General features: G+C 34.2%; 2 protein-coding genes across 2 annotated transcripts; both read right to left on the bottom strand.

The window, feature by feature from the left end:
• Positions 1–5344: 5344 nt before the first annotated feature.
• LOC143044554 (uncharacterized) lies at positions 5345–7708 on the bottom strand. Its single transcript, XM_076216616.1, has one exon. The coding sequence runs from the start codon at positions 6777–6779 to the stop codon at positions 5610–5612; it is 1170 nt and encodes a 389-aa protein (XP_076072731.1). The 5' UTR covers positions 6780–7708; the 3' UTR covers positions 5345–5609.
• A 146-nt stretch (positions 7709–7854) lies between these two features.
• LOC143044555 (uncharacterized) lies at positions 7855–12155 on the bottom strand. The gene is made up of 4 exons (XM_076216619.1): positions 12031–12155; positions 11131–11298; positions 10744–10902; positions 7855–10228 (listed from the first exon to the last, which is right to left on the bottom strand). The coding sequence occupies exons 2-4, from the start codon at positions 11296–11298 to the stop codon at positions 9536–9538; spliced, it is 1020 nt and encodes a 339-aa protein (XP_076072734.1). The 5' UTR covers positions 12031–12155; the 3' UTR covers positions 7855–9535.
• Between the last annotated feature and the right edge of the window lie 2081 nt (positions 12156–14236).

Here is a 14236-nt window from a genome sequence, read left to right as displayed (position 1 = left end):
CACTCGTGATATAACAATCTGTTAATTAGTTCCAAATGATTATTGAATTTCTATGATCTAAGAACAAGTAATGCAAAAAGATATCGTAAATGAGTATAGACACACAAACATAATATTGGTCAACCAATTATTCGTGTGAAAGAAAAACTAATATCAACATACCAGAAGTGACTAAAATAGATACAATTCCAAAAAGCCATAAATTAACAATCCAAACGACCTTATGAAGATATGATAAGACTATTATACAAGATGGGAAACTTTTTTCAATCGACTTCTGTCACCTTTTTAGAAAGGGGACATTTTACTATACGTTATGGGGTTTTCTCTTTGTTAAAGGCCTTACGTTTGCCTTTAACTGTACATATCCACTTCATCCTTGCTGTGGTGGATAGTTTTGTCAGGTGCAATCATATCATATCTTGTTCATTTCATAAACAACGTAAAATAATGCTAAGTAAAGTAAGGTCACTGTGCGGCGGCCTTCGTCAATGACCAAAACCTGCATCGCACGGCATCTGTACAGCCTGGAAATGACAAACGTAAAAAGAGTTCATACAAAATACAAAAACAAGTTGGTCTGATTTATTTGCAAGACAATAAACAAAAAACAAATAGTATATTCAACAACAAGCGACAAACACTAACTATTTATCTAATTATTAAAAAAAAACATTTGTAAATGTAACATTTGATTCACTCACCACACTCACCACACTTAACGCACAATATTTTCTTTGCTGATTCTCTAAATGATTTGATACTCAGATTGTACAAAAGAATTACTGTTGGATACAAAAAGTTAATTGAATGCTGTAAAACATGGCCGATTGAACTAACATAGTAATAACTTTCAAAGTCTTCAAAAGTATCTTCTTCAACTTCAGGAACTAGGAGGTAGATAGATATAACTGCTAATGGTAGGTTTAACATTGTATATACACTCGTCATGATGAATACAGATCGCAGGAAACGAATATTCCTAGTTGTGTCGATTGAGCTCGAACTATTCTGTTTCCTCCAACGAATCATGAGTAGCATCTTGACGATCAAACATACGTCCATGACACACATTGAAACATACAAAAACAATGTCATAACTGGTCGTGCAACAATGATTAGCCACTTCTTGGAAATGGGCATTTGTATCCATATTTTTGGAACACATCCCTGAACAACTTTATTACCTTCTATATACGAGTTCACAGATATTAGATCCATTTTTAAATCAAGCACATTAACTGTCAGAACGCTGATAACCACCGTAAATATTAATGCTAGAAAAGGCATCCATACTCGTTTTCGGAGGATCTTTTTGGCTATCATTGGAAACGATACAAGAATAAACCGATGGAACGCCATGATAGAAAGGGAAAGTGACTTAAAGGTTAAAACATAATCATGAGTAGCTAGAAATGAATGAAGCATCAGACAGGACACGTGGTCCAGATATTCATTACCGTCATCTATAAAAAACAGTTTGATTAAAGTTGGTACCGAAAAAACCGACAAAACTAAATCCATAACTGTAACGATAATCATGAATATGTCTCCGATATGAAGATTTCTTTCTCCTTTACATCGAATTATCAAAAACAATAAGCTTGTTAATGAAGCAAAAATAACAATCGGTAATATAAAATATTGATACACAGGATAAAAGTCCTTTGCTATAACCACTGCTAGTCGAAAAGGGTGCCAATTCATCTGTGACATTTTCATACCCCTGGCGAATCTGGGAAACTAACACTTTTATATACGTCTTTTTACAGTCTGTTTTATTTCTTTTGATAAATTAATCTAGTAACCGAAAGCTGATATATATATGACTTTGCTAAATCACAATAATTACTTTATAGCTTTATTGTATTACAAAACAAAGGAACGGCAATTTTTCTTCATTCGTTTTTGTTTACAATTATTTAATTGACGTCATTACCTTGACATCAATGTCTACTATCGACCCTGAAATAATAGACGACAATGTGATATATAAGCACAGATGTAAACTGAAACCGATGGAAACATATCAGCATTAATCGGGATCCAAAAGATCAACAACATTGCTGAAGTTCAACAAATGTATAATCCAAAATATCTATGTAGGACTCAGAAGTGTGATGGAGACGCTGAAGAGCGATGGTCACGATGAAGTGCGATAGTCCACGCCGAAGTACGATGGTCCCTACGCTGATCAGGTGCGATGGTTTAGTATGACGTTAAAATATTGTGACGTTTTCAAATACAACATATATTCGAAGCAGGATCATAGGGTTGTAGATGAAGGTTTCATGCTAAATGAGTAAAGGGAGTGAAAAAGAAAGTAACGAGCATTTCAAGTCCTGGAAAGTATGTTGCATTACTCGTGAATGCAATTTAGTCGAAGAAAAGCGCATGAAAGACAAAATTGGCGAACCAGTGTTTGGAATTATGCCACTATAATCAAAGTATATTTATCTGTTATATGTTAATTTTGATTCATCTTTAAGTAAGTGCCACATGGACAACTTAATAAAAAAATTGCTAGTATTAGCAATATCTTGTTATATCAAGTTGTTATAATGTTGTTATATTTTCGAGATATATCCTGATTTGTAATAACACTGTTGTTCTGGTCTTATTTCATTTTGGCTACTGTAATAATTGTCTACAATATGACTGGTGTACTTTTTAGCAACTTAGCATCCCATTACTAATGCGTGCTAATCGGAAAAAAACATATTTGAAATTAGATTAAAAAATATTATTGTTTTTTATTTGACCTGAACAGAAGTTAAAAGATTTACCAAATTCGAGGATTGCGAACTACGGTAGTCAAATCTAAGGAAACGACTGACAAAAAATATATTTTGAATTCAAGATTTTTTGAGTACCTTTATTGTTCTATTTCTTAATATAGTTATCTTAAATAAATGCATTGATAAAAATATACAAAAACTGTTAGCGCATTGCGTGAAAAACAAAGACAAATACCACACCCCCTTTAGAAGTTAAATGGTTGCTCTTTTAATGATATTGTTTCATTTAAACATCTCGTGTCTATTTTGCTTGTATAATCAATGTCACAGACTGGCCATCGCACGCCAGCTTAACCACCATCGCACTTCCGCGTAGCTATCAACAAAGCTAACGTCACAATGCCACCATCGTACCTCAGCGTGTAAATCATCGCACTTCAGCTGGGACCATCGCACTTCAGAGTGACCATCGCGGTCAGGAGTACCATCACGGTTCCGATTCATACATATATAGAAACGAGCTATTTGATAACAACAACCACGTTCCTGACTAGGTACAAAACATTTAAAAAACATGGTGGGTTGACAAGGGTTCACTGGCTAGCTAAATGCCAATATTAAATATATATCGCTGTCCAATACTCCTATGTTATCAAGAATTACTAGAAAACAAACTAATTATACTGTTAATTGTATTTGGTGCAATCGTTTTGTAAGTAGTTGTCATTTTTATTAAAATTCAATGTTTTTTTATTTTGTTTATACTAAGGGACAGTTGAACTATACAAATAATATTATGCTGTAACATATTCATTGGCATGTCTAAATGTAAACAAACTGTTTGCACCTGTCCTAACTCAGGAATCTGATCTTCAGTAGTTGTCGTTTGTTGATAAGGTTCATAAGTGTTTCTCGTTTCTCGCGTTTTATATAGATTAAAACGTTGGTTTTTCTGTTGAATGGTTTTAGTAATGTGTAGGGGCCCTTAATAGCTTGCTGTTCGGTGTGAGCCAATGTGCCGTGTTGAAGACTGTACCTTGATCTATAAAGAATTACTTTTATCAATTGCAACTTGGATGTTTTTTCTGTGTAGCGATATATCTTTTAACATTGTCATACAGCGGGAGGTTTGGCAAGCCATTAAACCAGGTTTAACCCAACATGTTTTTCTAAAAATGTCCTGTACTAAGTCATGAATCTGGAAGTTGTTATAAAATAGTTCGTTTCAATGTATGTTGGCGCTTTTTTTTATACACTTTAAAATTAGTGTTCCTCTTGTGTTCTTATTTTCCTGTTATAGTTGATGTGTTTTCTTCGGTTTAGTTTGTGACCTTGATTTGTTGGATTTACGACTTTTGAAGATCGATATACTGCTGTTTCTTTTATGGAACTACTAGCTGGTGTTAAGGGTGTGAACAGTGATACAAATGAGTATGAGTGATTACATTTTTCATAAGTTACTATCTCTTTCAAACTGCAGATGATCAATGATATGTGTTTGCAATTTGCAAAATTGATCAGTTACAAAAAATAACACGAATATCAGTCATTACAATTGATCATAACATCGCATCTGCTCATATTAATAAAAGCGTTTTAATAATTCATTATATGGCAATGAAAAAAACATTTTTTACAACTTATATCGCACGACACACTATTTTAGTGTTATAATATTCATTCCAATATCTTTGTAACGCACGATTTTTTATCAGTTTATTTGCGTTTGGAAAATAAATTGTTAATGGTTGAGAAAAAAATATTTATTGGTAATTATCTCCGAATATATTAAAATGAAACTATCACTAGTTACCAATGTATTAAGGACTGGTTTTAATAGTTAACCTCGTGTCGGGAGAAAGAAAAATAATGTTATGACCATATCCTCAGTGTCCAATATCTTCTTGCTACAGTTCCATTAAGTTATGGGTAGCAGAAACTCTGCAGGGAACTGGTGTGAGATGATATCGAACACTCCTAGAGTACCAAAATGGGGATATACCTTTCCTATAGATTCTAAACAAGACAATGCTTAACTTTTAAGCAAACAACAATCCAAATGACTCAGTATAACAAAACCAATCAAGTCTATGTCATGAAATTAGCAATTAGGTGTCATGATTTCTATCATGTCTATTGTTCAACTCCTATTATGATGGACAATAAACATCAAAGACTAGAAGGACTTGTGGTGCCTCTGCATTGAATAAATTAAAAACAAAAATAACTCAACATTTCACATACAATCCTGTATATCACATTTTGGTACCACACGACTATAAACAGACAATGGGTGGGATGAGGTGGGATTAAAATAACTTCACTTGCAGGCTATAAACATACATTACAGTACAAACGTTGCCTATTCTGTCAAACGTTTGCCTCCTCATTGAGTGGATATTAAACAAATGAGACAGAATCACATGGACTTCCGCCTAAGTTAATTGGCCAATGAGGTTATGACCATATCCTCAGTGTCCAATATCTTCTTGCTACAGTTCCATTAAGTTATGGGTAGCAGAAACTCTACAGACTTCCTGAAGATGAAACCCAAAATCTCAAATACAGTATAATGCCTCTTCCCAAAACTCAAAATAAAACATATCTTCTTTCTTAATATTATTTATTACATAACAAGTGTTGTACAGATAACATAATTATACATTGCTCTTAGATTCACAAAATGTATGCATGGGTATTTTATAAATTTAACAATAATAACTTGTGCAATTTCAATTATTCAAATAAAACTTATCAAAATGATAGTTACGATGAAAACATTTTAATTACCAATGCAAGTACAATGAATATGGTGCAAATACTTCATTAAACTTCCTCAATCTTAGGGCTAGATCACAATTAAGATTACTTTTACTCTTTGTTAAAAACATGAACTAAACTAGAATAGTCAGCTTGTTCTTTAAATACAGTTTCAATATTTTCAGACCCATTTGCAACCTGAGATAATCTCAATGCAATACTGCCTGCATCAACTAATGTATGAATTCTACTATAGTACTCGGCACTTGTTCTGCCAAACCAACCAATATGTTTCATTGCCTGGTCTACATTTTCAGCTGCCCCTGATAAAGCCATGGTAACTGCACAACCTGATCGAAAGCTATGGGGGGTTTCTCCTTCATAAATTCCCAACAGTGATAAGTAATAACGCAATCTCTCATACATGACAGAGTAATTGACAGCCTTATCCAACACTCTGCCTTTTTCAGAAACTATTCTGAACAAATAACCTACTGACATATCAACTGTACTGACTTGGCAAAAATTAACATAATCAAGCAGACCTTGTACAGGACAAATAGACAAGTCATCACACTTTTTAATAACAAATGTATTACTCTTTCCCTTATCACCTCGGAGTGTCTTTCCAAACGTATGTTGAAAAACCAAGCCACTATTATCATTTAATACTTTTACCTCCTGAGCAACAACTAAAGAAAGGTCACTAGCCCTATCACCTGCAAAAAATTGTAGTTTCATCCAAGCTCTATCTCTATACAGAATATACCTCTCCCGTAATGACAGACCAGGGCTTTTAATTTCCCTATCAATGTATGAACACATTGCCTTAATTTTTGATAAAAATATAGGCTTAGCTTGTTTTGGCAATACATGTGCACTGGCTTGTTCTTCCCTGATTAGTTTAAGATATTCTTTTACTATGGGGGCACAAGCAGGGTTACCAGACTTAGAAAAAATGTCCCAATATCTCCCAAAGCCATTATCATCAAATATATTAACCAATTGATTAATCACCCCTTCAACTGTACCGGAAGCCAGTCGTTTTGGACAAAAACAGTCAAACTCCCCCTTTTGGCCTAAATGTTTGCAATGAACACCGTGAATAGTAGTTTTTCCAGAAAAATCCTTCCAAATTAAAAATCTTCGAATATCATCAGGTGTACAAACTGACAAATGTTTGCAATCTAAATCTTGGAGAAATTGGAGAAAAGAACCTTGAAAACTTTTCTTCCTCTTGTGACCTGATGAACAAGTTATTCGTTTATCTAACTCGTCCATTCTTCCCTCAATTTTTTCCAAATCAATGTCACTATTTATCTGCAATGACAAATATAAGGTCCATTTTTAGGTCAATGACAAAAAATTTAACAATTAAAAATTGAAAATATCTTAATAGGACTTATAACCTCAAAAGAAATACAATGCACATGCATTACCCAATAACAATATACATATTTTTCATAAATAAAAAGATTAGCAACACTGGTACATTAAAATTATACAAAAACATTCAATTCATTTTAAGTTCACTTGAAATATCCGTATTACAGATGTATTACTTCACATGAAATATAAACAAAAATAAGATCAAGAAAAAGAAACTCTGAATGCCCACAATGGCCATCTTAAACCAAATTCATCAACAACAAAGCCTTTCCTTGAAGGTGCTTTGACAACCCCTTTTTGACCCCTAGCTCCTAGAAGAATGGAGGTTGATGAACAACTAGTCAACATTGGCCACCACATAGGAACTGGATAAAGTTCAGGTACCACAACTGTGCAAGAAACTGACTGTTCCTTCAAAAAACATAGCAAAGGAAAAATCAATACATAGGGTGGATATACATACATATTAGATTCTGCCTTTAAATCTTGGGAAAACACATTAACACCAGAGGTTTCTGGTGTTAACCATGGGGTAAAATGTCTAAGTGGCCTACTGTCTACTGATTGCATTACATTCGAGTCTAAAGACATAAGATCAACAGTATGTGGACCAAATCGAGAATCAACTAAAACCCATGAAGCATTACTCAACATAGTATCAGCCGTGTTCAAAATTCTAGAAGGACCATCAGCCTTATTCAGTTCAGATGGAACAAAACTTAGATGCAAATCAACATTTTGCCCAGCGACCAACTGAAATATATCCTTCATAATACAATTCAAGGCCGGACATTTGCTCCCTTGACTATTCCAGGCTCCTATTACCGCCATGCTATCAGTTAATACATCAACCCGAGAGTCGAATAAAGATTTTCCCAAAGATTGCAATGCCTTCAAAATGGCTTCAGCCTCCTTTTCATGAATAGGTCTAGTATCATCAGCCAACCAATAATCACCCATAGTCAAATGGTTGTCACCTAAATTCACAAGTGCCCCATATCTATAACCTGAAGAGTCTGTAACCATGTCAATCTTATTATGAAATTCTGGTCTCCATTTTGAGAAGCCTTCCCATTTGTCCAAAAATTTCCAATATTCAATCTCCTCTTTAAGAGGTCCAAATACCCTAACAGGCCTACTACATTTAGTACAAACAGAAATAGCAGCATTCACCTCCCTGCAAAAAAGCTTACAGCCAGGTACAGCTAATTGCATACTAATACACTTTCCAGAAAACCTTTGTAAAGTTCTCAAGTCTACCTCCTTAGAAGACAAAATAAATTCACGCAACTCAATAAATTTTTTCCGCTTATCCTCTGGTAAAATAAATGCTTGCTTTTCCGAATCAACGAAAAAACCAAGAAATTTCTTACAAAATTCTGGAACCAATGAACACTTCTTAAGCGAAAGAGTATACCCTAACCTTGTCAAAACCTCCAGCATAACATAAACCAACCTCCTACCTTCGAACTCTTTCTCCTCACTAGACTGCAATGGGCCCCCTCGAGTTACTGAAAACCTATCATCAATATATAATGTATTCAGTACATTTAATTTTCTTAAATATGATGTTACACACATCCCTATTGACTGGTATATGAATGGGCTTGCTTTCCAACCAAAGGGCAATGTTGTGTAAGTCATGTAAAATCCCCCAAACTGAATACCAAAATATGTAAATGAATGTTGACTAAGTTTAACATGGTCATAACCTGACTTTTCATCATATGTTACCATTAATGCATCTTTCTGTACTAATCTAGGAATATCTTTCAAAGTTTCAAGATGAAATGGTAAATCTTTCACCCACAAATTTAAAAAACGTTCATCATGGCATAAACGTGGCTTGCTGGGTTCTACTGTAAGTGGCATTACTATTCTAGGGGGTTCACATTCACCAACTGCTCCCAACAGCTTAACTGAACCCATAGCAATTTTCTCGCATAATTCTTTTGAAATAAAATCAACATGTTGCTTACAAATTTTTGAATTTTGAAAATATTGATTTGGAGGGATATCCGAATCATAGAAACGACCCTTAAAATTTCCTTTAAAGTATCTGAAAAAATCTGTAGCATCAACCCCATTTATAAGCCATTTTAGTATATCTTTATCATCTGTCCCTACTAGAATATCTTTCCAGTTAGACAAATGGTGATGAATCTGACCGCTTAGAAAAAGATCAGGATCACGCAAAGGAAAAGTCCCACTATCAAAATGAACACCACATGCACCATTCAGAACTTCTTCAGCCGAAGGAACGTGTGTTGTAAGTGAAGGAGTTTCACCTCCAAGTGTTACCCATGCTGGTTCTTGGCGTACTTGTACCTTTTCGGGATTAAAACCACTTTCCATTTCCCATTCTGGAACATGAATGTTGAATGAATTTAAACTTCCCAATGTATTACTATTCTGAAGAGAAAATAAAACTCTCTCTATATCCAAGAACCAACATAAGAGCACTTTAAGGAGAAACCCCTTCACCTACAATCCACGTGGAACATGTAGAACCACTAGGGTATCAGTGACCCTTGAATTGTAAATGAAGACATTTCAAATAGAGAAAAATAAAATAAAATAAAAAACAAAATATTTCACAATAAATTAAAATTCCCCAATTAATTGAACATACAAATATACGAAAAACATTATTTTCCCTTTGCAGCCTTCATTTTTTCACAGTCTCTTATCTGATGACTTGTACTCTCGCAAAACAGACAAGCACCTCTCTGACGTATTCCAGAATTTCCAAAATTTCCAGAATTTCGGGGTCTACCCCTATAATTATTATTAAAGCCACCTGGATATGGCGGTTGCAAGTAAGGCATAGCATTGTATGGATACATACAAGGAGCCTGGTATTGCGGGTATAAATTATGCAATGGCGAATCTTCAGGTTTTGGAGTAGTATCCTTTTCAGGTTGCTTTTCCTTTAAACACTTCGACACAGCTTTTGTGATTGCATCCGCAACCTTACCACCCAGTACGGACAAACACAAAGAAGAGATATCTAATTTTAATTGATGTCGGTTTGCCTGACGTGTTAACTCTTCAAAGGTATCGGCATCATCATGATTAACCCGTCTTGCAGCTTTAGCAAGTTCCTCCAGAGTAAGTAATATGAGTGAATCACTAGGATTATCTTGCAGACAAAGTGTCCTCACCTTCTCCTTTAAGTTCTTAACAACTTCTTCTTTTGTAGTATTCTCTAAGTTAGCAATCCTGTCTTCCAAATCGTCCATCTTCCTTTTATTTGTCCCATTGTTGTTGTTGTCACCACTACTCTGCACAATGTCACCACTCATCTGCACATTGACAGGATTAGCACTAGTAGTGGGAGTCTTAAAAACAGAAAACAAAATCGGTCTTAAAAACAGAAACAAAACCGGTATCATTATTAACACACATTACATAACACCAGTCAATGCCAGTGAATCACTATTAATATCAAAATTCTATGTAAATTACCACAGTGTTGTCAATATTTTCATTTATAAATATGAATAAACATATACTTGGATTCAACCAGTATGGATTACGTCACAGTAAGACAAGTAATTATGTATTAACCAACAAGACAATTTTTATATTTTTATATGCTCGTTATGTGGTACAATTTGTTGCTCATAAGTGAAGGCCACACAAAGACCATAAATGATGGCATTGTCCAATTACTTCTTAGGTTATTATCTCATTGGCATACAATTTTAGAAATTCTCTAGTGCGATCATTGATTTGTCTTCTAAGCTTGTCATCCTAGTCAATGTGCAGAATTGTATATATAAAATTCAATAGATTTAATTTTATCTGCCAGCCAAGACATTACATTCAAAGTGCAGGACTAGAAATTACTTACTTGATCTTGTGACTGGGTTAAATCTTGTCCACTAGGTTGCCCATATTCATTTGCATACAGTATCAAACAATGTGTGGCCCACCTGGCTTCTTCAACTGTATTATCTCTATTGGCAAATTGAAGTAAATCTTGTAGTTCTGCACCAGTTAAATCCAGAACCTGATCAATAATTTAAAACAAAAAAAAAAAAAAAAAAAAAAAAAAAAAAACTCAACAGAGCTTTTGTTTTACTTCTTGTACTAGTAACCTTGCTAAATTTAAATAAAACTGGTTTATTTATAATGTATTACAAAACACTTGACTTGCATATGATTGTCTATAAATGGTTTTAAAATAGTAGCAAGATAAATCAAGTCAAACAATGAAATGATTAATAGTACTACAAACCTGTTGCCTCAGATCATCCATGGATAAATTATCCAATTTGTTGTCCTTTTGAAAACGGGCAAACTCCTTTAAGCCCTGTGGTTGTCCTCCTCTTATTCTCTTAATAGCTGCCACTAACCGTACCCCTTTTAATGAGTGCCTCCGTTTCAAACACGTGGGTAAAACCATCTGAAAATAAATACACAACTCTACACACTAGTCTAGACATCAAATGACCTTGCGCACCTGTTGAGGGAAATCCCCTTTTGGCATTTTTTAAAAACTATCTGAAGTACCACACATAATAAACGAACATAGGCAAATGTTATTTATCATTATAATCTTAAAGAAACAAACAACATTTTTAAAAGTGTCTATCATTTGATTATATAAATCAAATCTTATAAAATCTATGATAACACGTGTCGAGCGCACCTTTCGCCACGACGGGATTGTTGAAAATCTTTATACCTCATTAAATTTTGTGAGAAACTATGAAATGAACATATCTTATCAACCAGTTTAGAATATAAATACAATACAAATGTTAAAAAAAAAAAAAACATTGGTCCTATAGATATAATTTATTTCGCACTCGACCTCGTGGTGTCGGACTTTCCGGCCAATCTAAAATTTATTATATCTCCTTGGCCCTGGTTATTTTTTCAAATTATACCTTATAACCCTTGTCATTATTCTTCAATTATATCTCAAAACCTCTTGCTTTATCAAAAAATAAATATTACCATCTCCAAATAAATCAAACCATCTCCTTGGCCCTCGCCATTTTTCCAGTATCATATCTCATGGCCTCTTGCCCATTTAAAAATGTATTATATCTATTGCTATTCTCAAATTACATGACCTCTTGTCATTCTTATATCATATGGCCTCTTGCCATTTAAAATAAAAAATATATACCTTTCCTATGAAGTATGTTGCCAACTTGGCCTGAGCAGTCAGGACACGGTCCGCTCTCTTCAGTGGATATTAAACAAATGAGACAGAATCACATGGACTTCCGCCTAAGTTAATTGGCCAATGAGGTTATAGTTCGAAACAATGCGTAATTGTTTTCTCTTCAACTGAATTGTGCACTATATGTTCCGTAATATCAATTAAAGGAGTATTGATTGCAATAAACAAATTACATGTATATACTTTTGAGAGGAGATAGGTCCGTGTATATTTGCGTCCATTTGTTTTTCGTTTTGAAACATCAAAAACAAAAAACAAAAAACGAGAGTGTTTTCATTTTTCGTTTTTTGATTTCTTGAAAACCAAAATGAAAAACGAGAGTGTTTTCATTTTTCGTTTTTGATTTCTCGAAAACCAAAATGAAAAACAAAAATGTTTTCGTTTTTCGTTTTTGATTTCTCACATTCTGTATCAGTACTACGAGGATCAGTGGGGTCGCCAAATGGACGGCTGTACTGATAGAAAGCCTTATAACTATATTACTTTCAAGACAAAGTTTGGTCATTAAAGAAAACGTTTCCCTGAGCGAAAGATAAATTTCACTCGATACGAATTTCGTCACATAGACAATTTCGTTGTCATAAGGGGGTGGGGTGGGGGGAACACACACACACACACAAAGTATGTCTCAGGTACACCGTTAAGTGACAATTCGTGTATTAAATATCAAAAATTATTACCAATCATATATTCTATTACTGTAAACAGAAATAGAATTGTAATTCATTTGATCAATGATTAGAGCAAGGGGTTAGAGAAAAAAAAAGTAAACACAGTTTGCCTAACGGGTGAAAAATAATTGTTAGGGTCTTGACGAATTGCCATTCAGCTAACAGTTTTGCTTTATTCATAACAAAGGAAATTGCTAACGCTTGCGTTTTTCCCCTAATCAATATTGAATTTTCTACAAGTAGCATATTTTATGGTGGCTCTTCGCTGAGATTTGATTGAAATAATCCGTATGCATATGCATAGTGCTCGTTTGACAGATACGTTGACGTACCCGTTAGTTATTGGGTTTAACGGAACATTTAACGGAGACGTTAACGGGTGCGGTAATTAACGGAGGCTTTATGAATACGAAATAAAATTAGCGGAAATTTAACGGAAATGTTAACGGGTCCGTTAGCTAACGGATGCTTTGTGAATAAGCTCCCAGGAGAGCTATTTTGGTAGATCAGGATGACTGATAAGCTGTCTATATAAAGTAATGGGACAATGCATGGTATGAAGACATCACCAAATCACCGTATGCAATATTCAAAAAGACATCCAAAGCTTACCCACCAACAGACCAGGAGCTCTGGGGGGCTCTTAACACAAATCCAAGAGCACAGCAAAATGTCAAAATATCCAATTTAAACTTGGTGACCTGAGAGGAAAACAGTTAAACTTTCCAAAGAAATACAAGTCCCCCCCCCCACCCCCTTCTCAACTTTTTAATAAGGAGATGTGGTATGATTGCAAATGAGTCAACTATCCCCCAAATTTCAAACGTAGTGGATGTAAGCAATTATATATAGGCAACCATATAACCTTCAACAATGAGAAAAAACATACGGTATAGTCGGCTACAATAGTACACAATGTAATGCTTGAATCAGTGTTTTAAAGTCAGAACAGATAATAACGATTTTCTGTAATTGCCAAAAAGAAATCATGTACTTAAGAATATTCAAATAAACGAAATCTGATTTGAATAAGTTTTAGACTCAATGAAATTCATTACGATTTTTGGCATATTTATTCCTATAAAGGGACTATTTGGGTATCGAATTTAAATTTGGGGTCGGGGTTAAAGATTGGAAAGAGAATCGTTGTGTCTGTTTATTTAACATTTTAAATTTATGTACTAACATCTTCCTCGGTTCATCTTCCTCTAAGCATATTATTAAGGAAAGAAAAGCAATTAATCTTTAATCAATAACACCGATTTGAAAGTACAATATCTCTGAGTATTAATCGTCAATGATTGCAAAACAAAAAGTATGAATAGATTTAACAGAAACGATAGAAAAAATTTACAATTAAATCGCAAATAATGTAACAATTTGGGAAGAATCCTAAATATAAAAAAAAAAAACATAATTATTCAAAACTTACCAACCTCTTACTACATCAAGGCGTGTTTTCACCTTTCTTTTCTCTA

This window comes from Mytilus galloprovincialis, chromosome 9, assembly GCF_965363235.1.
Source record: "Mytilus galloprovincialis chromosome 9, xbMytGall1.hap1.1, whole genome shotgun sequence".
Lineage (NCBI taxonomy): Eukaryota > Metazoa > Mollusca > Bivalvia > Mytilida > Mytilidae > Mytilus > Mytilus galloprovincialis.
Note: the sequence above shows the minus strand (reverse complement) of the source record. Positions and strands in the feature narration are given on the sequence as shown.

Excerpts from the sequence above, each read along its gene's own strand:
- LOC143044554 (XM_076216616.1), bottom strand. The coding sequence starts at position 6,779 with ATGGACGAGTTAGATAAACGAATAACTTGTTCATCAGGTCACAAGAGG.
- LOC143044555 (XM_076216619.1), bottom strand. The coding sequence starts at position 11,298 with ATGGTTTTACCCACGTGTTTGAAACGGAGGCACTCATTAAAAGGGGTA. Across the intron at positions 10,903-11,130 it reads TGGATGATCTGAGGCAACAG|GTTCTGGATTTAACTGGTGC; the intron begins GTTTGTAGTACT and ends ATTATTGATCAG. Across the intron at positions 10,229-10,743 it reads TAACCCAGTCACAAGATCAA|ACTCCCACTACTAGTGCTAA; the intron begins GTAAGTAATTTC and ends TCTGTTTTTAAG.